General features: G+C 38.2%; 1 protein-coding gene across 1 annotated transcript in view; it reads right to left on the reverse strand.

Annotated features, from left to right (window-relative positions):
• Window positions 1-509: 509 nt before the first annotated feature.
• Window positions 510-27,627, reverse strand: part of LOC124774002 (lethal(2) giant larvae protein homolog 1) — a 354,779-nt gene continuing 327,661 nt past the window's right edge. The window contains 2 exon segments of the mRNA XM_047249448.1: window positions 510-1,462; window positions 21,821-21,876. Of these exon segments, the coding sequence (XP_047105404.1) occupies window positions 1,394-1,462; window positions 21,821-21,876 (125 nt within the window). The 3' untranslated portion in view covers window positions 510-1,393.

Consider the following 27,627-nt stretch of genomic DNA (forward strand, 5'->3'; position numbering starts at 1 on the left):
TAACTGTAGTTTAATATACTAACATTGGCTGAATCAGTTCCTTGTTCCTCGAGGGCGTTTGATACTATTTTGTTGAAACGTGTCAAAATTGTTCTCTGAATTTATGAATCCCAGACAAATTGGCGATTCATACTCATTGCTCCTTTCTGCAATTTTACTCACAATTTGTAACTGATCTATTGTTTTATGTGTTTTTCTAAAGCTTACTTGTTCCCTTGCCTGATAGAAATTTAACGTTTTTCCATGCATTTTGTGATAATATATTGTTGATTACAGAACAGAAGCTTGTATATCTATTGCTTTATTTTGTTTTGCCTGTGCTCTTCATGAAATAAAACAGCTATATCATAACTATAATGTAGCTCTCATATGTGTATATGATGACTAATATCTTGAAGAATGTGTCCCTTTGTTAACATTCTCCTAATTGAGTTTAATTCTAACAGGGAGTGTTGATAATTTAACTAGAAAAGAAAGAACTGAATTGAAAAATATTTTATTTCCACTCCATACATTCTGCATATTGGAAGTGATGTTTCAAAAGCCTTTGAATATTTTATTTACAGTCATGGCAGTTTTAACAAGTATTAAATGATGAAACATTTTACAAAAATTTATCTCATGCTATAAAAGACATTAGGCAACAAATTTGCTGCACAGCTGAAAGCTATGCAGTCACAGCATAAGCTGGTATGCAGGCAACAGTTTTACATTAAAATGTGTATTATGTAAGTCTTTCATTACAAGTCACAAATGTTTCAACAAAATGCCAAACACTCAATCATGAGTAATAAAATCTCTCTCTCTCTCTCTCTCTCTCATACACACACACACACACACACACTCACATTATTAAAAACCATCACCACTTCTGCAGTAACAACACCTGCTTTTCTCAGAAAAAATGAGATGCAACAGGCAGTATGGCATTCGTATTATTGTAAATGTTTAAATTAAGTCTCAGCTGCTAGCTACACATTTACGTCCATTATAAAATGTAATAAAAGTATTTGCAGAAATAAAATTAGTCTATAAACAAAATTAATTGTTTTACCTATTAAAAATACTGATTCACATAAGTCACAACATGTTTTGCTGCCTACTTTTCATTTGCACATGGAGCATTGAAAAGCAATTTGCCCTTTATTTATTCACTACAAAGAGCTTTTCAGGCTTGAAAATAAAATTACATTAAGCTGCCATATTTTGTACAATGACACAAACATGAAGTCTTCCTGGAATGTCTAAAAGTGTGTTCCACAGAAAAACATTCAGCATTTACAAAAATGGTACCAGTCTCTATAGTGTTCATTAAGTCCACGTGCTATTTTCATGCAAAAATTAGAGACAGATGGCAAGATGAATTCCTGTATTTGTAGCAGCTGGAAGACACTTAAGACTGAACTGGAATTTCCACTTCTAAATCTTCCATTCTTGCTAATGGGGCTTTGCGTGATTTAATCTGCAAAGTAATTAGATCATTTTAAAAACAGTATTATATAACAGGGTATTTATCTAAGCAATCGTGTGAAGACAGCTAACACCAGTCAATAAATGGAGAACAGTAATATGAAATTCATGTTAGTTAATTAAACCAGTAACTGCTACTGAATCTATTGCTTACACTAAATCCTGTAATACATACTTCACGAGAGCACAACTTGCTCACATACTGCTCACTGAAGTCCAGTGTACACCACTTTTAAATATATTGCCATTAAAGGTGAACAGACAGAAATATAAATAATTTTTACAAATCCGAGTTTTGCATGAAACTCTATTACCATGTAAATGCTTATGACACATCCAGCCATAGTGCTATTCTTCCTCTGCATCTGCAGTGATTTGGAAATTCATGTCTTACAATGTTGCTGCCTGGAGGTAAACTTTTTCTGAATAAAATGTGATACATTTTTGATGCTGCAAGAGTACTGTCCTTCAATCACTCTTACGAACACAATGAGGAGGAACAGAAACAATCATTTGCCATATAGAGGACATGTTCAATGGTGTACAGACACTAAATACCAAATAATTGTGTTTATTGGGGTGTTCTGTTGTGTGTTCTTTCCAGGCATTCCTGGAATTGTATTAATTAGTTGAAGATTATTATCAGTATTTTGTAATGAACATTCATTCACAAGGATATCAGTATCCTTACTAGAATAATTTAAGCCCATTGCAGTTAAAAGGTAAAGTTTGTAAGATTACAAAATAAAATAAATAATTAAAGTTACACTTGGTCTCTGTCAGTCATGAGGACCTGTACATTAAAAATCAATTATCCAAGTTCTGAAATTATTAATACTGAGTAGTACTTTAAATAAATACACATCTTAAATGCAATAAGGGTAACAAACAGAAGCTGCAGTAATAATTGCCAATTGATTCGATAGAACAGCCATTTGACAACAAATATGAATATCATAGTTTCAAAAAAAAAAATGTCATTAACATTATGGTCATTACACCTTGAAGTGTACAAGGAAGAGGTAGGAAACAGACTATGGCCTATTAAAAGGAATCATCTAGGTTTTAGACTTGATCAATTTAGGAAAACAATGAAAACCACGTATCTTGAAACTTGATAGGCATTTGTACCTTGCCAAATTTAATCCTTGAGCGGGCACACCATATTTCATAATATGAGCGGGTGTGTGGACCACTTTGTATGCATGTACCATGTTCCAAGGTAAATATTTATGAGCAAAATCACAGTTTAATCTTAGTTTAGTGAAATAACAATAAAATAAACTTACATAATATGAGCTAAAGCACTATTTAAACAATAATAAAATATCATTACTTCACTTTGCTGCCAAGGACAAGACATTACCCTAAGTAGTGACCCACTCAAAGTATTAAATACCAGCCATCTGCTTGTTCAGTTACCAGTTATCTCATAGGAAACAGCCTCATCATGTACTGTTAGCTTGTAATCTGAGCCATTTTCTTGCACATATTGTAATTTTCTTCTCACCTAACTTGCTGTTTATTTTATATTATTGCTGCTCACTTGGACATATGACAATAATGAAGGAATAGGTAAGGGCTTACAATCATGAAACAACAATGGAAAGATGCAAAACAATTTTATTTGTGGTTGGCGCACTTTATACATAGGTGTGTCCACTCGAGGTTTAAGTTCACTGTATTAATATTTATGCTCCCTCACTGTTTAAAAAACAGCAGGTAATCTCATGCATGATCTGTTTCAATTAAAATATTTTGTTTAAATATGCGGTATTGGAATTTGCCTATTACAAGCTGTCACTATTTATGAATTTTCTCACCAGAAAGAGACACCAATACTCCACTTGGGAAGTGTTTAAGTTGAAGCCATGTTAGGAGCACTTCAACCTGACTAAGCACCTGCTATAAAATGAAGTTTAGAATCTGCCATTTGGCAACACTGCAGTCACTGAAGACTGACAATCAACACAGCTGAACAAGGACAGGGAAGGAAATTGCCACAGCTTTGATGAAGGAACCATACTTGCATTTGCCTGGCACAGCTTTTTGCACACCAAGGTCAAGTGGTGGATTTACCTGAACATTTCTTATAATACCTTGCTTTCGTTTCTAACTGACAACTAGGTTGTGGCATGTAAAAGGACAGAATATCGTACAACACACTCAGTGTAAGAATTTGTAATTGCTATATTGACTAATACAGGGTGATTCAAAAAGAATACCACAACTTTAGGAATTTAAAACTCTGCAACGACAAAAGGCAGAGTTAAGCACTATCTGTCGGCGAATTAAGGGCGCTATAAAGTTTCATTTAGTTGTACATTTGTTCGCTTGAGGCGCTGTTGACTAGGCGTCAGCGTCAGTTGATGCTAAGATGGCGACTGGCGACCGCTCAACAGAAAGCTTTTTGTGTTATTGAGTACGGCAGAAGTGAATCGACGACAGTTGTTCAGCGTGCATTTCGAACGAAGTATGGTGTTAAACCTCCTGATAGGTGTTGTATTAAACGTTGGTATAAACAGTTTACAGAGAATGGGTGCTTGTGCAAAGGGAAAAGTTCTGGACGGCCGAGAACGAGTGATGAAAATGTAGCACACATCCAGCAAGCATTTGTTCGCAGCCCAGGAAAATCGACTCGCAGAGCTAGCAGAGAGCTGCAAATTCCACAATCAACTGTATGGAGAGTCCTACGAAAACGGTTAGTTATGAAACCTGAACGTCAACTACCCGAGGCGATGGATCGGCCGCCAGGCAGCCCGTGGTAGAGCACTTCATCACTGGCCTCCAAGAAGCCCTGATCTTACCCCCTGCGATTTTTTCTTATGGGGGTATGTTGAGGATATGGTGTTTCGGCCACCTCTCCCAGCCACCACTGATGATTTGAAATGAGAAATAACAGCAGCTATCCAAACTGTTACGCCTGATATGCTACAGAGAGTGTGGAACGAGTTGGAGTATCGGGTTGATATTGCTCGAGTGTCTGGAGGGGGCCATATTGAACATCTCTGAACTTGTTTTTGAGTGAAAAAAAAAAACCTTTTTAAATACTCTTTGTAACAGAAGGTTATATTATGTTTCTTCCATTAAACACACATTTTTAAAGTTGTGATATTCTTTTTGAATCACCCTGTACATTTCTGTGGCTTCTCATGTGAAATGACATCTAGGAGAATGAAAAAAAAACCATCCACTGTCTTCATAGTTGGAAAAGGGTGTGAACAGACTTAAATATTTGCAGGGGACAAAGAGAACACAAGGAATTTTATGGCACAATTAAATCTGTCTGCTACATTGCTCTTAATATTGTAATGCTATGCTTAATACGGCTACATTGCTCTTAAGATCAGATGAAATTCTGCCTCTTAAATGGTACATTCATTTGGAATTTTCATTTCATAGGCAAAATCATTGTGTACAGTAGTCCCACAGATTGAGCCCAGCTATCTGTACTGCTATTTATTTGCAGAACTCACTAAAAAAAAAAAAAAAAAAAAAAAAAAAAAACCCAAGGTGCCACCTCAGAGTGAGTGGGCCCCATTTGTTGTGAGGACAATAGGAGAAAAACATGAAGATATGACAGAGGTGTCAAGGTATTAAAAATTGTACACTGATAAGCCCTATGTCATCATTAGTCCAGTAGTGACAGGCCAGAGTGAGAAGTAAAGAAATAAAAAGGAAGAGGAAGAGAAATGAGATGTGGATTTAAGAGCTAGAAGTAAGTGGATAGGGAGAGAAGAAAATACATGAGGGGGTGGGGGGTGGAAAAAGAAAAAATAAGAAATGAAATTTAAACAATTAAAAAAGGGTTTGTATGTGTTACTGTAGCTTAAGTCCACGAGGTTAGCAGGATGTATCAATATGTTGGGGAGCAAGCTTCCATATCCAGAGTTCGGGTAAATTACTACAGTGTGGGAGGATCTTAATGACCAGTGTTCTTTTAGTCATGCTGTCAAATGTGCTCAGCAACTGGATACTGGGTGTCTCCTAGGTGGACATTTCTTTTGAGCCCATTTGTATGTAGAACCAGTCTAGTGCTTGTCATTCATATATATCAAAAAGCAGTGCTGTGAATATGTGTTAGATGGCAAACAACATGTGTGTCTTCATATGTTGTTCTGCTTAGATTTTGTAGGATTTGCTAGCTTCCAAGTTATCGGGAAGTGCGAGATATATTTGAGGGGAGAGATAAAGATTTAGTTTTTCATGCCTCCTATTCTGCTTTCCTCCCAAATTTTAACTGCACAATTCATTCAAATTTTCTCTTCCTCTTAATCCATCTTTAAGTCTTACTCTGTCCTTCTATTACCTACAGACTGAAATGCTTAACAGTGTCATATATGACCTATTCTACCTGGTACTGCCCCTTCATCTTTGTCTCCCAACATTCTCACAGCAGATGGACCTCACTCAATCTGGATTCTGAGCGATCTGTCGCTCAACCTTCACAACCCAGTCCTTTTGGCGCTTTAACCCATCTGATTCCTTTATTTTTTGGTTAACCAAAGTGAAAAACAACTCCAGCCCTAGTGAAGCACTGCAATACGTTGGTAGTGTGGGCATAACTGCTCACATACTATTCATGAAAGAAGGTTTCCATGGTGAGTGCGTGGCAACACAGTTGTTTGCTGTCATCACTTAGATTTGCTAATGATGAACAGTGTCTATTATTTTCAAGTACGCAGGCCTTACTGAAATGCAATATGTGTATCAATAATTGATTTAGGATCATAAAAAAGCTTCAAGATACTGAAGCACATATAATCTGCCTGTTTCTCATACCTGTAACTATAACACTTCAAAATATTTGGCACCTTGAGTGCTCCTGCTTTCAGATTTTTTAACACTTTGACTGCTGCACACATAGTGGCAGATGTTTCACTGCCAAGCCCAGCCAGGATGCAGCATAAGGCTCTGCTGTGGGCCGCAGAGGCCTAATGGCAGTCAACTTGTTACAGTATTAAATGGTCTGAATTGCAGCATTAACAAGGACAATATTAAAGAGACTGAACCTGGACGGCTGTCTGATAGATTACAAATGGACAAATGTGTTTAAAACTAGCACAAATAGACAATGTAAAATCCAATGGTTGTGAGCCATTACTCTAATTTCAAAGTAATAAGTTACAACTGATGCTACTGTTGGAAGACTACAAGAGGATCAACTGCTTCCAAAATTATCCATAAATGTGGGCTTCTCTGCAGAATCCAAACCATTGATGTTATATTATTAATAGCAACAGCAAACAAAATCACACTTAACTTAAATGTTGAGAGACAGTAACCTGACAGGATTCTGCCAACTCAATATCTCAAAAACTGATGATGGAAGAAGGATTACTTAAAGGGCAAGTATCCATGAAATACCCCTTCAAGCATCTGTTTGAGGATATTGTGAGTACAAAAATTGATGTTGGAACAAGACTCACATAAATCTGAAAGTAATTAACAAGTTTTCTATAGTTTGTTCAGCCAAAGAAGATCTATCATACTTCAAATGGACTTTGCACAGCCACTTCATGCCTCTATCAAGATTAGTCTCACAATGCAATTTCGTCAGTGTTTGTATAGCAGTACTTCAGCCTTGTTAGAGTTCTAGGTGACTAGCATACCTCCCCACTGGTTGGAAAGCAGCCCTATCTGCCATATCTGATGAAATGCGGAATCCAGATTACCTTTGGTTAATTTCCTACGTGTTGTAACACATAGTACTGAATTTTATCATGAATGACTGCATTGCCAGTTCTCTCAATCTACATAGTATTCAGCTTCCATAAGGAGAAGAAAGAATTAATGCTTCATTACCAGAACTCAAGCTTCAAGTATCTCTCTCTTAAATTAACACCGAAAAGCTGGCTGATGGGTGACAGTGACAATGGTCCTCGTAAAATGCTGTGCCACTTTCAGGATGATGTTTCAAGGTCATCTTGACCAGAAATCCTTCTGATGGCTTTACGTACTCCTGCAGTGCAAGCAGAATGAAAGGCATAAGCTCACTGGATTACTGATTGAGTCCAAGATCTGTGTTTCTGTAATTGTTTGCCTGCCCTTGGCCTTTGTGACCCAAGACACTTGAAGGTTTCCTGGATGTGGTTGGTCATTGAGCTATCTCAGATCACACACCTCACACTAGTTCTGGAGAATTACTTATTGTCTCAAACAAGCTGCCTCATGTTATAACTGAGAACTACAAAAAGGACAAAAATCACATATTTTTACTGCTTACATCACAATGAGCTTCCAAAAAGTAAAACCTGTATGCTCAATGAGATACTGCTAAAACATCCGAGTTCAAGTTCCAGTCTGATACACAGATTTCACTTGCCATGGATGTTAATGACATTTATAACTGAACAGTGAAATGAATGACAATTCTATATGCCACCTTAGAGTTCAAAAACAATTAACTGTCTGTGCGGTGTTTTATTTGCTAGCTAACCAATCATCTCTAAAGGTTACTCCTAGTTTATTTGCTAGCTATTCATTGAGGGCAATCTAATAAGTGCACCCAGAAAGTAAATATGGAAATATACTGGCGGAAGTAAAGCTGTGAGGATGGGATGTGAGTCATGCTTGGGTAGCTTAGTTGGTAGAGCACTTGCCCGTGAAAGGCAAAGGTCCCGAGTTGCAGTCTCGGTCCGGCAAACAGTTTTAATCCGCCAGGAAGTTTCATATTTCCTATTTGTCTATTTCAATTGGATAGTACATGATTATAACCATTTTCCTACATAGCCTTCCACACTGTTCAAGCATTTGCCATAATGTAAGATCAATTTATGCATACAAACAGAAGAATGTCGCTAACTGTGACTAACCAACCTAACATTACTACTTTCATTTAGTCAACTCCCTAAAATAATAAGCACGAGAAACTTATTCAGTCGAAGCAAGAAATGAAAATAACTTTGTGACATTCATGCAGTTAGTGGCAATATTTGTAAAATTATATTTACTTTAGAAATGTGCCTCGTATTAGGATGGGGGAGCAAACTAGGAAACTTATGGCAGAGGATAACCCAGCTGAAGTGGAGATGAGACAATGAGCAACTCAAACCTAGGGCCAAGTTCATCCATTTTAAAGCTCAGCATTACGTGCCTAAAGTCTCTGATTATGAGAAATGGTTTGGGAGTCATGTTATGCATCAATCAGCGGCCCACTGTTTTCAGCGGCCCGTCTGTTTAAAGCTTACAGTTGGAAAATGATTGTGCATTGGTTAAGAAGCTCAACAACATTTTTATGCTTTTCATATAAAGAATGCTTCATGAAAACCTGGGAGGAAACACACACTTTATATTCCATGGTAGGTGCCATACACAACAATAAGACACTTCAATTTCTTGCCTAATCGGATAGTAGACTGTCTTAAACAAATGTCTGCTATTCATAGTGAATAGTATAAGAAAACTTACTAAATGAATCCATTCAAACTAGTGAGACCAAGTGCAGAGTTCCAAGGGAAAAGCAGCAGAGAAATCGAGACACGATCTGCTAAAATTATGTCATTGAATGGCTTACACCATAATGGAACCTACAAAATTTTTTCATAATCTACCATACAATTAGCATATAAAAACTAAAGCTGTCCTCAACTCTACAGGTGATTTGAACACCACAGAGTTTCACTAAGCACTGCCTTCTTGCTACCTTTAAAGTGACTTATACAGCCAATTAGGTCCATATTACATTGGAAAAGACAATTTATAAAATTCCTTTTGTAAAATATTTGAAAGTGTACTAGGGGTGATTTTATAAAAGTTTGCCAGTGAATACTCAGCATTTCTCACAACAACACTGTTGTTGTTTTTGGTGTTGTGGACTTCAGACCAAAACTAATTAAGTTTACTTGGTGTGTCACTACTGTCACAACCATGATCATGTCTTAGTAAAGAGGGAACTAAATGCTGCAACAATCAGATGCTAGAAGCGACTGCATGGTGGATGACAGCAGAGAAAGTGGTACTTGGCTGAGATAGTGAGAGTAATAACAGTAGATTTAAAAAAAAATTATGCATGGGTCCACAGCTGTTAAACATTTGCTGAAAGAAGTCATCTTTCTGCATCGCCTGTTTTTTTAATTGAAATAAACACTAAATTTTAGTTTCCCACAAGATGATTTTTACCAGAAAACGCGTTTGTTAAATGGGTATCATGTTTGCAAATATAGGTGCTACTTTCATAAGCACAAACTTAAGGTACACTCTCAAACAATTTTTGTTTAACAGTGTACTTCCAGATATTCTGCCAAGTTTTTTACCTTTTTGAAAACAAGGTTTCTTCAGGTGCTGCAAGTTTTGGTGTTATGTGTATATGCTGCCTGTGCTCCAACCATACTGTAAACTATTGTCTCACACTATTATTTATAATAGAGTTCAATTCCCCAATGCCCACTATGCCCTTTGTTGCTTTCTTGTGTTTTCAATCTTGCGCTGGTATCTCGTGAAATGCAAATTATCTCAGTGTTTTCCAACTCTGGTAGATTTAATGGCCAGCAAGAAGTTAATAAATTGAGTGCCGGACCCAAAGTTATTTAAATTAAAACTGCCATCCCTGTTTATTAGGTTTCCTGATTATTTCGATAGACTCATTAATTATTCTGTCTCGGAAACTTGGGGTTTGCACCATGATACTGATGTCATCCTATTTCATTTCATAGTTTATATTCTAGGCAGTGCTCGACGACAGCCGATTCGTTTGGCTGTTTTTCATCAGATATGTTGTTAATGTAGCTTACATCTCTCCTCAACTATTCTGCCTCCACCTGAGACATGTCGCATTCATATGGAATGAGATTCACACCCAGCTTTCAGAGGCCTTGATCTTCTTCAACATTACAAAAAATAGTTTTTATTTTAGTTGAAAGGAGCGAAATACACTGGATGCCATGTATCCATAGGAGTCTACTGACCTTTCCAGATACTGGACCAGCATAAGAAAGATAAGCAGTTTTTTGCTTCTCTTCCTATCTGTCTCAACCACTTTCTCAGGCATTCTTCATTTTGACTGCATCACCCATTTAATTTGATGATTTGAACACCCATTCTTTCAGAATACTATTGCCGGAAGTTGTAATTCTTCAGCAAGGCTTCCTTTGCCTGTAAGTATGAGAGCTCTATTAACCAGAGTCTTCAGTACCAAATATCTTGTGACAGATGGCGATGGCTGAAGGCACGGAGACAGAGGTCAGTTTGTGTAGGTTTTCTACGTACACTGTGACCCAGAGATCTGTACATTCTTCTCTTAGCTAAATCACCAAAGAGTTTCTCCTCCATCTTCACGTGTCAGCTAAACTCTCTGCATGCGACTTGGTCACAAGTGGAATTAATGCAGTTAAAAAGGGTTGCATGCCAGAAAACAAAATTCAATTGCTTGCACAGAAAGCCAAGACAAGATGCTGGGAGCCCTACTGCAGAAAATCTCACAGACAAATATCTGGATGAGAGTAGAGTGAAGATCTTTGCTAAGGGTCTAAACTTCACGAATACCTAAAATATGCTTAAATGGAGCATGTTGTAGCTTCTCTCCCACCGGAAGCAGCACAGGTGGTTTGTCGTGAAACCTGTAGAGTACTTACCAAAACAACAATGCTAAGATCAAATATCTCCAAGGAAGAACAAGTAGCACTTTGAAATCTGTGGGAGGACAAGGAAACTGTAGCTCTGCCAGCTGATACGGGCAATGCTGCAGTCCAAGTGGGCAGTACTACAGTCCACGTCACATGTGGATTACAATAAGATTTTCAATCGTTTGAATGACATTGCACACATACAGATAGATGTTGATCCAACAAATAAAAACACGAGGGAGGTGATGACTCTTCTCAATGAGTTAGGTTTGCCATATAACATCATTAAGAGTCTTGAAACAAAGGCAGCAGTGCTACCACAACTATATGGCCTTCCTAAGATACACAAGGAAGGAATTCCTTTAAGAGAAATACTTACGCACACTCAGCTAGAAAAATACTTGAAGTGCATTCTCGGTGAATATGTGGGGAAGTGCAAACACCACATCCACAACTCCGCTGACTTTGTACACCATGTCAATCGATTATGGTCAGTTTCCATGTAGTCTCCCTCTTTATGAGATTTCCACTTTCTGATCCCTAGGAACTAATCACAGAAAAGTTTGAAGATTGTTTCACAGAAATTTCTAGGCATGATCTGACATCTACTTATTTCCTGTTTGACAGAAAATATTATGAACAAAATCGTGGTATGGCAACGGGCAGTCCATTGTCACCTGTTGTGGTGAATCTATACGTGGAAAACTTTGAAGCAAAGGCACTAGAATCCACCGAAGTTGAAACCAATACGTTTCTATCAGTATGTAGATGATAAATTTGTGGTGTGGCCACAAGGAGCAGAAAAGCTTCAAGAGTTCCTGGAACATTTCAACTACATCCATCTGGAATGACTCAGTCATGAAAAGTTGCCAAGAACAAAAGGAAAATCATGTAAATATGAATATTAGCTGCAAGCTTTGTAACTGAAGTAGAAAAATACAGTGCAAGCCATTTTTGTCAATATATTAAGAGATCACATGCATTGGCAAACTGCTGATTTTAAGCTCACTGATAGTGATTTGGAGGTAAAAAGTGACACAATCACGTACCATATGTAAGCAAAAAGCCCCAAATGTCAAGCAAGGCAGAATTCCACATCAAGGACCCTCTGATGGCTAGCAGCCTACAGCAGATACTACGTAAGTGAGCATTATACTCAGTCAAACTTTCACACTAAGGACAACTTGCAAAGCTTGCCTGTATGTACCCCTGGACTAGATTTATTGGTTTCCATTGTACACTTGTCTACATGTGTACCTACGTCTGTATGTCACTTTCACTGTGATGAGTACTTGAACCTAGAGCACCACTCTATCTGCCTCCTTAGCTAACATTCAAGTCATTCAGAGCTGTTTCCAACTATGAAGACCTGAAAAATTTCAGCTTGACCCCATCTCCGTTTCACTCCTGTACACAGACATTTGTGTACGAAGCAAATGATGTCCTCAAATCATGCATCACCTCTGATCTGAGCATGATCTTCTAAGTATGTATGTTGCAACCCACATTGGATTACAATACATCATAATGTAAAATTCATGATGAAACTAAGGAACCACCATCCGTCACAAAGAAATTTAGTGTTAAATACTCTGGTAAATAGAGCACTAACATTTTCAGATAAGGGGAAACTCTCTGGAGAATTATAACAACTGTGAACAGTGTTCTGAAAGAATGGGTACTCAGATCAATCAAACTGAATGAAAGATGCAGTCAAAATCACGAATGCCTAGAAAGACATTAAGACAAACTGAGGAGGAGACACCAAAAATCACTTATCTGTCTTATACTGGCCCACTATTTGGAAAGATCAGTAGACTCCTATGGAAGCAGGGTATCTAGTGTACTTTGCCAGCCTTCAAATAAGATAAAAAGTATTCTTTGTAATGCTGAAGATGATACCGGCCTCTGAAAGCTGAGTATGTATCACATTGCGTACAAATGTGGAATGTCTTAGACTATCAACACAGTCGGGGCCAGATTTAAAGTGCATCAGTGACATATCCAACTAAAGTCACTATGCAAATAAGCTGTTACCAAGCACCACCTTTGATACAATCATGAAGTGAAGTATGATGAGACCAGTATAGTGGTGCAGACCTCAAGTTTCTGGGACAGCAACTCTACTTAGAAAATGCTGAGAGGATTTGTGTTTCATTGAACATCAGTGCGAGCTCTTAAAATCAAAAGAGCATCAAATGGAATAGTGAATGTTGGGAACTGATCGGCTATGAATAGTGACTTGAGACCAACAATAGTTCACAGTCTGGTTGGAGTCCAGGCAGTGAGTACACATAACAGCAAAACTTGCAGCATCTGAAGACGATGGCTGGGTCTCTCGTTGAAATATTATGGATAAAATTGAAACAACTACTCGACAGAAAAACAAAGCTACAATAATTTTTATAATGCTTGGTGTCCTGACATTGTTACTCGCAAATCAAATCTGGTGAACACTGTGAGCTACTCTTCTTGTTATAATCAATTTCACCCACAATTATTTTTCATTTCTCTTCCTTTTCAAGCAAATATACTAACCACCAATATTACATGTCATTGCACTGAAGAGTAACTTTTTAGCACCCATTCTCAAACAACTATGATGAAAAATTTTATAATAGTGGCATGACTCTAGGGAGGTACTTTAGTAAAACTAGTTTCATAAAATCCTTCACAGAGAAAAAGGGGATCTACAGTTTAGCATGCATTCTAGAGGATGGGGTAACTTCGCATTTTCACCTATAAATCATTGTCATATGAGAAAGAAACAGTATGTGACAGAAAAAGTTCTAACACTATTCGAGCATTGTACCCTGAACATTTGTAATTTTAGTCTGACATTTATCCACTTACTCACCATACAACTACTTTTAGAGCATGTTGACAGCTTACAAGACAAAAATCACAAGGCTTGGAATGTTGGAAGGATTTCCCATAAAACTAAAACTACAATATTTTAATGAGTTTAATAATCATTATTGTGTTACTGAAAGAATATGAGTATTAATTTAGGTATATTTTCATTTAAGAAGTGCTTCCATAAACTAATCACAATACTGTTCTAATCACTGTTTATTTCTTTTGACATAAGTTGTAAGCACAACAATCACGTAAGGACAAGGTGAACCGCAGGATAACTCAAGTGATACACTCAACTTTATTCAGTGAAACACATCACATTTGCTTCTGAATGTCGATATAGGCATCTAATCTATACTTAACAAGTCGCCTTTCGGCTGTGGGCAGAAGTACTTTTGGGTCATTTTCCCCTTTCATTCTTGAATGGTGCATGGAAAGTATGGGTGCAGTAAGCCTGCAGATGAGTGTGATATACGTAGGAGAAAGTAAAATTCTTCTTGGAATACATGTCCCCATGATTTTAACATTAAACATCTCACCGATGCACAAAACCCTTCTCATTGAATTTGTCATTGAAAATGGGTAAGTTTATCTGTGATGCTCGCACACTTACTAAATAAAACCATGATGAAACATGCTGTTCTTTGTACAATATACTCTCTCTCTTCCATTCATACCATTTGGTAAGGGCGAAGTGTGACAAGCAGTACTCAAGAATCAGTTGAATGAATTGTCTGTGTGCTGTCTCTGTTAAAGGTGAACTTCATTAATTACTCTTTCAATACATTTCATTCTGGGACATGCCTTTTTCTACAACTAGTTTTAAGGGATTATTCCATTTAAATAACTACAGACATATACTCCTATATATTTTACAGTTGTAGCACTGTCAGTGATCGTCCAAACATTGTGTAGTTTAAATATAGTCGGTATTTCTACCTATTTATGCACAGTATGTTTTGTTGACAGAGAGAACTTTCAGTCCTGGGCAAAACGTTGATCCTACACAGGTATCTGCACTTCATTAAAATTTTGTAGTGTTGTCACTTCATTAAAGTAGCTTCATTCACAAACATACTGATGTTATTCATCTGATCATTTATACGTGTATTGTAATGGTCACACAACACTCCTGTTGAGTACACCTGATTCTACTTTCGCAAAAATGATTTTCATAATTAAGTATGGCTTTAAAATCATCTTTAAGTATGATTTTCTGAGTTCCATCTGCTAAGAAGCCCACAGTCAAATCACATAGTTTGACATTCTAAAAGACCATTTTGTTTCCTTGGCAACAGTGTGGTGCTGTACTGAATGCTTTCTGGTCACATGTTGATCACTACAGAGGAACTTTTCCAGAAAAAAAAAAAAATTGAAAACATAAAATGTGTTCCATAATCCTAGAACAGGCTAAGATTAGCAAGAGGCCTCCAGTTAGGCACTTCTGATGACTGTTCTTGAATTTGAGAATGACATGCACCTTTTTCCAATCACCTGGAATGCTTCGTTGTTCCATTAACCTAGGGTGATATACTGCTGCTACAAGAGAAGTAAATTCTTTCACATAATTATATAGAATAACACATGTATTCCGCCATGTTACATTGCTTTTACAATGTGACTGATTTTTAGTTTTCTATTCCTCAGTCACTTATCTCAGTATCTATCATTTCTTTACTCATGGCACGATTTGAAGGAGGACCCATTTGTACCCTCTTCCTTGCACAATTTAATCCATGTCTGTGTTTCTTTCTATTTTGTTCCAGTTAGATTAGTCAGGTAACTGTGTGGGTGCCTTTGGTCCATATATAAACCTTACGTGTGACCAAAACTTCTTAGGAATTCTTGTCAGGTAGGTATGTAATATACACAACCCAACAGGAATTTTAGAATTGTAGGATTTGAGGTCCGCCAGTTATGCAAAAAACAGTTTTTTTCCAATTACCCAAACATGTTCCAGCACCACTGTGCCATCATCAGTGGGTTTCCATTTTATTTAATCTTTACACTTGGTCTGCATAATTTTTCACAACCACTTGTGTATTATTTATTACAGGTACCTTGTTACGTTTTCGCGTGGCAAGCCGTATTATTCTCAGCATCATGGTGAGGTGTCTTGATGCACACATAAATATCACACTGACTGGGCTGGTACACACAACAACCCCAATTACACTGTGTTTTGGTGAAGTGCAAAGTGCTTTTACGACCTTATTAGTGATAAACCGTGTTGTATTTACATGTGCATCATGACACCTCACCATGATGCTGAGAATAAAAGAGCTTGTCATGAAAAATCATGCACACCAAGTGTAAAGATTAAATAAAACGGAAGCCCACAGTGGTGCCGAAACACGTTTGGGTACTTGGAAAAAATGGTGTTTTGCATAACCGGCAGACCTTACATCCTACAATTTTAACTGCATACAAGGTAAACACAAGGAGCTGCAAATCCAAATGAGGAATTTTAGATTTCACTACTATATACTTATGTTGTTGACAGCTTATTTGCTCTATCATTATAAGTGAGATTATTTCTGGGGCATTAACATGACACTGTCATAGTAAACTAACAGTATACCTCTTGGGTGTACAGAAAACAGACTGCACACAAACTACAAGACATATACAAAATACACATACCACATATCATTGGAGTGAAGAATTACAGCTGGCTGTTGTGACCAAACAGTTCTAGGCGCTTCAGTCTGGAACCGTGCTGCTGCTGCGGTCACAGGTTCAAATCCTGCCTCGGACATGGGTGTGTGTGATGTCATTAGGTTTAAGTAGTTCTAAGTCTAGGGGATTGATGACCTTAGATGTTAAGTCCCATAGTGCTTAGAGCCATTTGAAGAATCATGTCAAGTTTTAACTCACATTACAGGGACTTAATAAGGGCAATGTTTATGACAAGAAAAACATCAGTATGTGTGTGGTATTTGCTGAAGTCACTGATATGAATTGCCCAAAAAGGCACAAAAGAACCCCACTCTGAAAATTTGTTCACTGGGTTGTTTATCTGCAAGTACGAACTAATTTGATGCAACAATACAGAACAGATGATTTATCTCCATGTTGTGACGACAAGCCTTCCCCCTCTCAGTCCAACTACACTGCAGGCTGCATTATGAATTGAAACTTGGAGAGACGCTCTATCAACTGATGTATGGTTTTTTTCTGTATGTATTGTAGTTATCATTCAGTCATCTTTTAAAACCCTGAAGATATTTACGAATTATTCTGTACCACCATTTCATTTCTCTCTTGTAGCACAAATGTTTCCTTTTGTGCTCATTATGACCTTTTCCTTCCTCAGTCTGAACATGGCATGTAATTAAGTACCAGGTCTACTCATGTCTGCTACCTGAGAAGCGATTTCCTCCGTATAGTGCATGTGTGACCTATTAGGTAAGGTCTCAACATTCTCCATTATTCACTTTCTCTTGAGATGCTTTAAGAGATCCTTAATAATTTGGCCATTTGTCTCTAGAGAAATTTTCATCTAGACTATAGCTTCTCATCGCATATAATTGTTACATATTGTCACCTTGTATATCCACAACAGCATATGTTTGAATATCTGAGGTTGAGGATAATGATTACACTTTTAGCTCAGTTCCACTTGAAAATGAAGACATGTTTTCCATGTACATATTTAGTCCATCCAGTCATGTCCCAAGCTCAAATAATATTCCACTACAGCATGCAAACAATTTAATTTAACTGGTGAGGCTTTTGTTTTTCTTTTCAACAATTATCAAGGAAATTGTCGCAGTAGGAGGCGGTTTGAGTAGTTTTACATTTTCATCAGATAGACTTAATATTCCATGTTGTTGTTGTGGTCTTCAGTCCTGAGACTGGTTTGATGCAGCTCTCGATGCTACTCTATCCTGCGCAAGCTTTTTCATCTCCCAGTACCTACTGCAACCTACATCCTTCTGAATCTGCTTAGTGTATTCATCTCTTGGTCTCCCTCTACGATTTTTACTCTCCACGCTGCCCTTCAATACTAAATTGGTGATCCCTTGATGCCTCAGAACATGTCCTACCAACTGATCCCTTCTTTTGGTCAAGTTGCGCCACAAACTTCTCTTCTCCTCAATCCTATTCAATGCTTCCTCATTAGTTATGTGATCTACCCATCTAATCTTCAGCATTCTTCTGTAGCACCACATTTCGAAAGCTTCTATTCTCTTCTTGTCCAAACTATTTACCGTCCATGTTTCACTTCCATACATGGCTATACTCCATACAAATACTTTCAGAAATGACTTCCTGACACTTAAATCTATACTCGATGTTAACAAATTTCTCTTCTTGAGAAACGCTTTCCTTGCCATTGCCAGTCTACATTTTATATCCTCTCTACTTCGACCATCATCAGTTATTTTGCTCCCCAAATAGCAAAACTCCTTTACTACTTTAAGTGTCTCATTTCCTAATCTAATTCCCTCAGCATCACCCGACTTAATTAGACTACATTCCATTATCCTTGTTTTGCTTTTGTTGATGCTCATCTTATATCCTACTTTCAAGACACTGTCCATTCCATTCAACTGCTTTTCCAAGTCCTTTGCTGTCTCTGACAGAATTACAATGTCATCGGCGAACCTCAAAGTTTTTATTTCTTCTCCATGAATTTTAATACCTACTCCGAATTTAAAAATATTCTATAGCTTCTGTATAATGATCATGGTATTTATCAGACAAAGCTAATGTCACATAGCCTGGTAGCCTTTGTTCAATTTTTTTGGGTTGTGGGGTTGAACTTACTCCATCCTTTGGCATTGATGGTGGAGATTTAAAAATGGGCACAAAACAATTAATGTTTTTATGTGCTCATTAATATCCATGGTAAGCTGTGCATCAATGACACCCAATCTCAGAATGGTCAGGAAATTAGGATTTTAAGCTAGTTCACTTTCGTAACTGCACAAATCAAATTCTTAAGAATAAAATCAAAGGATGTCATCAATATCAAAGACTGCACTATGTTAGAAGATATTTATGCTGTGAAATGCTCCTTTAACTATTGGAATTAAACCTGACAAACACTGTTGACCAATTTGCAAATGCAGAGTCTTCTATTCTGATGAATATGCTGGGTTACCCTCCAATTACATCAAAAATGAAGATTCTTAAAAAACTAACAGATGTCTGCAGTTTTTATCCTAAGAATAATCCCAAGCAATGTGTCTTCTATCAAATATTGTCTGAACAGGAAATACAGGTTCTTTTGTAATTGCTACTTCTGGAGCCACAGTTTCTGTACATCAAGACTGATTTTCATCATTCAGATATTTTGTTTTATGTCTGAATTTCTGGAGCCAACAAAACATCATGACAGTGAAATAAGAATCACAGTTTCACAAGTTCAGTAACGGTAATTGCTCGAAGTCCTGATTAACACACACTTAAATGTACTTTCACACATGTCCCACAGACAGGATATCTCAGACTATCACAATGTACTAACAGTCATTAGAAATATAGAATATGAAAACTGAATTTACCTGCATATAATTTTGTTCACCTGTAATCAAATCATGTTGCCCAAACATTTAATGCAAATAAACACTTTCTATTGGATCACTACAACAGCAGATTATTATGTTGCAGGAATTTGTCTACAAATACATTAATATTCACAAACAAAATATTACAGCTATTTAAAAGATAGCTGCTAGCAGCCCAAGCTGACGATCAAAGTCAAGTATGTGTGTATTGTGTCCAATTATTCCTGCAAACTGTGCAGTATAGTTCCAAGAGCAAACACTCTGAAGATCTAGAACATGTGTTCTCATCTAGTGAAGGATGCATTGTTCATGACATATTCCTCCACACATGGTTCCACTAGCATTCCAAGAGTGTAGATCTGTATATCTTCTCCATACCTTCACAATATTATGAAAAGGATAGTTAGTACTCACTACATAATCAAGACGCCGAATGGCAGCCAGGCACAACCAGAAGACTGTCACAAAATGAGCTTTTGGCCAGCAAAGTCTTTGTCAAAAATAGAAAAAAACACACACACACACACACACACACACACACACACACACACAAAAGAGTGTGCACAAACACAACTCACACACAAGACCAAAGTCTCTGGCAGCTGAAGCCACACCACGAGCAACAGTGCCTGATAAACTGGGTGCAGGTTACGAGGAGGCTGCGACGGGGAGGGTGAGGGATAGCAGGGTAGGGGTGGGGGATGGTGAAGTGCTCCTGTCTGTACACATGAATGGCCACCGACAAACTGTGGCCAAGAAACTACTGGACCACTCTGTTGCTGAGCACACCACCCAACATGATGTTCTTCATTTCAGTGACTGCTTCAAAGCCTGTGCCATCTGGATCCTTCTCACCAACACCAGCCTTTCTGAACTGCACATATGGGAACCCTCCCTGCAGTGTATCCTATGTTCCCGTAACACTCATGGCCTCAGTCTTTGTTAGTCAATGCCCTTACCCATCTAGCCCCTTCCCTGGTCCCATTCCAGCACTACACAGCCCTCTATTCCAACACACCCAGTCTTTTTACTTCTCTCCTTTTCTGCTACTCTCCCTCTCTCCCCCACCCTCTGCCTAACTTCACGACTGCACAGAGTTTCCCTACCCTCTCCACCTCGCTCCTGCATGCTCCCACAGCAGCACTTTACTATCCCCCACTTTGCCAACCCTCCCCATCCACACCCCAGCTTCCTCCTTACCCCCACCGATCATGCATTGCTGCTCATAGTCTGTCTTCAGCTGCCAGAGACTGTGATCATGTATGAGAGAACAGCATGTGTGTGTGTGTGTGTGTGTGTGTGTGTGTGTGTGTGTGTGTGTGTGTCCGATGTCTATTTTTGACAAAGGCCTTGTTGGCTGAATGCTCACTTTGTGACAGTCTTTTTGTTGTGCCTATCTGTGACTCAGCATCACTGATGCATGGTGAGTAACAACTATCCTTTTCATAATATTGTTATATTCCATACTGGATTCTCCATACCTTACTTAGATGTGCTCTCCCTTCTTCTGCTTACACAACTGCAGATTGACCTTGCAGGAAAACAGTATGACTGTTAGTAAAAATTGATTGAATAAAGTGCTTGGTAGGATTAAATACTTAATAATTTACAGATGTTTAGAAGGTGTAACCTAACGGATACAATGTGTACAAACAGACATGTAAATTTAAAATTTATTTCACAATCTTAAGTTGCACATTTATTTTTATAGCCAGTGCACCATAAAAGTAAATGTGGAACTGAGACTGAAGGATAAATTTTAAATTTCAGCACTGTAGCAGAATCGCCCATAGTGAATATGTTACCAACAGTGAGATATGCAAAAATTTTTCTGTCTATTTGCTGGCCATAGTAAGTTCTTGACTTTTATTAGAGGAACAAGAGTGAGGAATATATATTTGTATGTATGTTCTTCCACTTTCAGATGACAACGCTTGATGTGAACAAAATCCCTCAGTATACACACAATTCTCCACTTTTTACAGTACAAAAAAAATTATAAGGAGAGCAGACAGTCACACACATCTGCATTACAAAACCCTTCTAGTCACTGTCCAAGAGTGTAAGATGCATGCTATAATACAAGATACTATAAAGTATTAGTAAATGGACAAAGTATTGTTAATAATTCTTGTTATGAATAATGGCTTATATCAACTGTTCTCTGCTTTCATACTGAAAAATAATTATAAAATTATTTAAGTTTGTTATCTGTAAGCATTTTGTTAAAGCCCAACAACAAACACCTACACCACTGTAGCTTGCTCAAAATAAGACAAAAAACACCCTCATGTAAGCCTTTCACAATATAAGCTATGGTCAGTGTAATGTTAATACTGTGAAGAAACAGTGAGTCAGAGGGAGAGAAAATATGTTACTGATTTGTTAGTGTGAACTAAAAAGATATCTAACCTCAAGAGTGTTGGTAGCACGCTGCTCATCGGCCAGAGAAGGCTCAACAACGGCTACTGAGGGCAGGACAACACAAAAAACAAAAAAATCAAGCTGGGGGAATGGGATGAGAAGCAAAAACTATATACTATGAGTTACATGGAGAAGTAACACATTTATGAAAACATGACAAATTGTTATATTACTTTGTGTAATGCTTATGTCAAAGTATATTATTGAGCTGATCACTGCACTCTTCAAGAACCCTAGTAAGTGGTGAGGATTTAAAGTGTGAAGTGATAGGAAAATGCAGTGAACTACTGGTTTCCAGGATTTTTTTTTAAAAAACACTAATATGTAAACAGCCTCACATTAATGTGGTAGATACAATAGTAACTGAGATTCTTACACTTTTCAATGTTACTGCAGCAGACATGCTTGGAATGAAATACATAAACATATGATGGGGCTTACAAGTTGCCACAATGACAACAAATTAGCTAACCAAAATATTGCATACCACTAGTTATTCATGCTATACTTATATAAATTACATATTTCACCACACCCATTAATGCTAACTTAGCAACACAACACTTATTTCATTTGAGTGAGCATTAAAAAATATAATTTGTTAATTACTAATGACTATCACTAGCATTAAATTTTACACTTAATGCAGATTTAATAATAAAAAGAATGAAACTATTTTAAAACACAAATACTTTACAGATATTAACAGCTTTATGCATGCAGTATGAAGTTATGTTATTAAGTAGTTCTTTAAAAATAGACAAATTGATACTCTAGTAAATTTTATACCTTCTGGATCAACTGACAGCAGTTTTCACAGTGTAGTTAATTCAAAGTCATTAAAAAAAATTGAAGATTTTCAATAAAAATAATTTAAAACAAAAGAGCTAATTAATAATGATTTCAATGGCTGCTTTACAAGCCTGGCCATCTGGATGCTTCCCTTAACGACCAGCTTTTCTGAACTGTGCAGATGGCGGTTATCCTTAAGATACGTCCCACACCTGAAACCATCCCAGTCTCAACCTATGGTAACCTACTGTCCTTATACACACCCCCCCCCCCCCAAACTCTTTTTGACCCCCCCTGTCCTGTCACCTCAGAACAATTCACCTCCCCTCACCGCCATTGTGCGCTACTCTATCTGGTGCACCCACTTGTCTTTTCCCTTCTCTGCTCCTCTCGTTTTTGTTCTACGTTTTCTCCCTCCTGTCCCTCCCCACAGCCTCCTGACACTATGTCTGTCAGCCCTCTCCTGCCACCTGTAGTCCCGGTGTGCTCTGCCAGGCAACATTGATACCTCTTCCTCCACCCATACTCCACTGTCCCTCCCCCTTCCCCACTCCACTCGAGACTGTTGCTCATTCAATGTGTATATGTTGCAGTCTGGCCTGAGTGGGCAGAGGTAGCAGTCGTGTGTGTGAGGTGTGCTCTTGCTTGTGTGTGTGTGTGTGTGTGTGTGTGTGTGTGTTTTTTTTTTCTTTTCTGAAGGAGACTTTGGTCAAAAGCTTATATGTAACAGTCTTTTCATTGCGCCTGCCTGCAAGTCAACGTATCATCTTGATGGTTAGTAGCAGTCTATCCTTCTCATAATATTGTTGAGATTCCAACAAAAAGATGAGAAACTGAGTACTGTGCCAAATTAAATCCACAGGACAACTTACCAAAAAAGTGTGTGCGCTTACATAGGGGAGAAGTGAGATTTTGTATAATAATATAGTAAGTGGGTGATTTATTGTACAAAAAATTGTTGCAACCTACTTCTGTCTACTAGCAACTTATCAATAGTATGATCTACTTCATAAAAGACTATGCGACAGGTGTGTGTGTGTGTGTGTGTGTGTGTGTGTGTGTGTGTGTGTGTGTGTGTAGAAAATATAAAAGAACTTCTGAGGAAGACACTCTGCACCTGGGAAACACACACTATATAGTGATAAATGAAGACATTCAGCAATGAAAGATGTTGTGTAGGGAAACAGATGTATTGCTGCACAGAAAATAGATACTGTTTTTTATATTAATGTTGATTCAGCAAGTGATTGAATAAAGTGTCCACAACGTCCGTGTCGTATCAGGTGATTGCTGAATTGAGAGTCGTATCAGTGCCTGTAAGGAACTTTTGCATTATTTCGAGGTCAAAGATAATTGCGTTTCTGAACAGAACTGTTACAGAAGAGATGGCAAGATTGAGGAAGGAATAGTGATATATCTGGCTACAAAGTTATGTTCTCATATTTAATTTTTTTTTTGCAAAAGAGATAATTGTGGAGGAATAACATGGAAAGACCATTAATATGATATCCGAATAGCCTAGGTGTTGTAACAAGTACTCATTTCACTTGAGCCATACTGTAGATCATGTTCTGAAATTAAATACCGATTGTCCCAAAGGCGGACAGTTGTTCTATGATCATTCTAGTGCTTAACAGAGTTTGTGGTGGTTATGTCTATCTAGTGCTGTGTAGTGGGCCCAAGTTGGTTGATAAAACAACTTGTGTAGTTTTACAAATTGTTTTGAATTTGTTATTTTAGGATTTACGTACAGTAATGGAGCTGAAGTAGATAGTAGTGGGTGGTTGGATGGAGAAGGCTTTTAGCAGGTACAATTGCACAGATAGAAAAATTGTCATAGGGATACTTATTTGGGAAGATTATAAGATTTTATGAGTATTACAGAGTTTAGGAGGACAATGGAAAGTGACAGTGGGTGCCGTGGGGAGGATTTTAGGACTTTTTAAAAATAAAGTTATCACCTTGTTGGAGTAAAATATTGAGGCATGGACACTGCCCAGGAGATGTGTGGGGGAAATTGCAAGACCAGAAAGCCTGGGAGAGGTTCTTAGTATAGTTACCAAGTGATTTGGTGTGGTGGAAGGTACACGTTTTGCCGCAGATGCCTACACCAGTAAGCTCTCGTAGGCTTCTCTATCACGCAACTACCACTCAGATTTTATTGACAAACTCATCTCCTGAACAGTGGTCTCCTCTCACCCACTGAACACCTGCCACAATAGGACCATGGAATGATTCAATTTAAAAGTAATCACCACACACATTAAAACATTTATCCCTCTAAGAGATGGGAGTATCAATTACTGTTTCAGAGAACACCGTCAGCTGCTGACAGATCCACAACCGCATGCACTCTTGCACTTCCTCATCCAGCTGAAACCAACATCCATGCATGTCTTTCTTCAGGTCACCAAAGGTAATAAAATCACACAGTGAATAATTCGGGCTATGTGGAGGAGGTTGCAGTGTTTCCGAATCAAATCACTGAAGTGCAGCCTTTGCTTGATTGGCAGTGTGGGGGCAGGCATTAGCACGTAACAGGATTATGCCGTCCGACTGCATTCAAGGGCGCTTTGACTTTATAGTGCATCGCAAACTCTGCAAAACGTCTTCACGGCACTGTGCTTTTATTGTGGTTCCATGCTCAAGGAATGTGATGAGCAGTTGAAGGAGGTCATCACAACCTTACTTGGTGCCACCATTTCAAGCCCAAGGGTGAACGGCAAAGTCAACAGTGGAAACATTCTACATCTCCCCTGCCAAAGAAATACGAAGCTGTTCACACAAGTTCTAGTAAGGTCATGAACAACTTGCTCCTTCGACAGCAGGGGACCTTTGCTCGTGGAGATCCTCGAACATTGAACCACAACCAATGCTTAGTGCTGTGAAGACACTTTGCAAAATCTGTGATGCGCCATAATGTCAAAATACCCAGGAAAGTTGTTGGATGGCATCACCCTGTTGCACGATAATGGCTGTCCCAATCTGCCCATCAGACGAAGGTTGTGTGTCAGCAATGTGATTGGGAAACACTGCAACATACTCCATTCAGCCCAAATTGTTCACTGTGTCATTTTCATATCTTTGGCGACCTGAAGAAAGACATGTGCACATCGGTTTCAGTTGGATGAGGAATTGTAAGAGGGGGTGCAGTTGTGGATCCGTCATTGGCTAATTGCATGCTACAAAACAGGACTTGATCATCTTGTCTCCCAGCGGGATAAATGTCTTGAAGATTTACTGTTGTTCAGGAGTCAAAGTATTCAGATGAACTTTTGCATCAGGGGAGGGGGTGGGGGTGGGGGTGGTTTCTGATTGAAGTGGAAACAGGAATTTTGGATCCTCAGTTATCATCTGTTCAGGTGAGACCTAAATCAACCTGTAAGAGTATGTGAACGTTGAGAATATTGCTACTAAGCATCAGAAAATCCTCATCAATCCTTTGAAGGGCTGCTGCATAATCTCGAGATTGGTGGTTAGTGTACACTGTCTAGTGTCCACATTGCAACACAGTTCTCTCACCAATATGTGAATCCATGTGTGTCTCACGTCACAGAAAATGAGCAACTTTATGGATATTAACAGCAAGGCAGAGCAACAGCATACCATCATGTTGTGTTCGGTGAGGAGAGGACAGTGAGCAGAGGCAGTGCAATACCCTGGGCCATCATGAATACCTGATCTCTCTCCCTACAATTTTTACCTGGGAGGCAAATTGAAGGGTCAAGTGTAATCAAACAATCCTCACATACCAGAAGTGTTACAGCGGAACATTGATAATGCTTTTGCTGCTATCCCTCAAGCAAAGATGGTATGCACCTCTTTAAGTTTCATAAACTGAGAACAACGCTACATCAGTGTCAATGGTGGCCATTAACAGCATATGAAATTCTATGGTGTTAATTAACAAGGATCATCCTGCATCAGTCTTATTTTGTGTGTGTGTGTGTGTGTGTGTGTGTGTGTGTGTGAAAAAGTAGTCCATATTTTGAGAAGTGGTAGTATAGACCAAAACAAGACAAAAATATGTAGTAAACATGGGCTCTAAAATGCTCTATAAACTACCTAGAGAATGCAGTAAATAAATAAGGACATATACCTTTTATTATTCTCTATGGATACAGCATACACTAAACAGCTGAACAGCTGTTAGTGGTGTTGCTGTAAATCTGTTCACAGTTGCAGGTAAGTGCAGTGGATATATTAGTTCTAATGGAATCATTTTGGGTTTGATAAGTTTGTGAAACATTTTTACATTGTAGTTTTATCTTGGCACTTACCATCATAATGGAAGCCTATTATTTTGCACAGGAAATTACAGACATGATCTTATGTTATGGTCTGGCAAATGGAAGCAACATTCAAGCCCACATCCTGTATGCTGAAAAATATCCATAATGCAGAGGTACCATCTGAACAGTTATTCAGATGTCTTTTCCAATGACTAGCAGATTCTGGCCCTGTAACTCCAACAATAGCAGATTGTGCACCATTCATCTCCTGTTTTGGAGGAGCGAGTTTTGCAACTTGTGGAAGAAGATACTGGAACTAGTTTATGTGGAATTTCAGCATCTATCAGGGCTAGTCATTATCTATTTTGGATAATCTGAATGAATAGTCGTCGTACACATATCAGGTACAGTGTTTCCAAGCCCTTTGGACACAAGATCAACTTACCAGAAAGCAGTTCTACCAATGGCTGTTGCAGAGATGCGGTAATGATCCAACACACTGAAGATACTGTCCAGAGACGAGGCTGGTTTCATCTGAGATGGGATTGTCTTTTTTTTGTAACTGACGCGTGGGCTGATGCAAATCCACACACAGTTGAAGAAGCAAGGCATCAGTGCCGATCTTCGGTTAATGTATGGGCGGGAGTTATTAGTGATAGACTAATAGGATCTTACATACTACCAAACAGGTTGACTGGAGTAAGGTATTGCCAGATTCTGTCAAATTACTTTACTGTCCTGCTGGAGGAGGTACCACTCTATCAACAGCTG

Source organism: Schistocerca piceifrons, chromosome 2, assembly GCF_021461385.2.
Source record: "Schistocerca piceifrons isolate TAMUIC-IGC-003096 chromosome 2, iqSchPice1.1, whole genome shotgun sequence".
NCBI lineage: Eukaryota > Metazoa > Arthropoda > Insecta > Orthoptera > Acrididae > Schistocerca > Schistocerca piceifrons.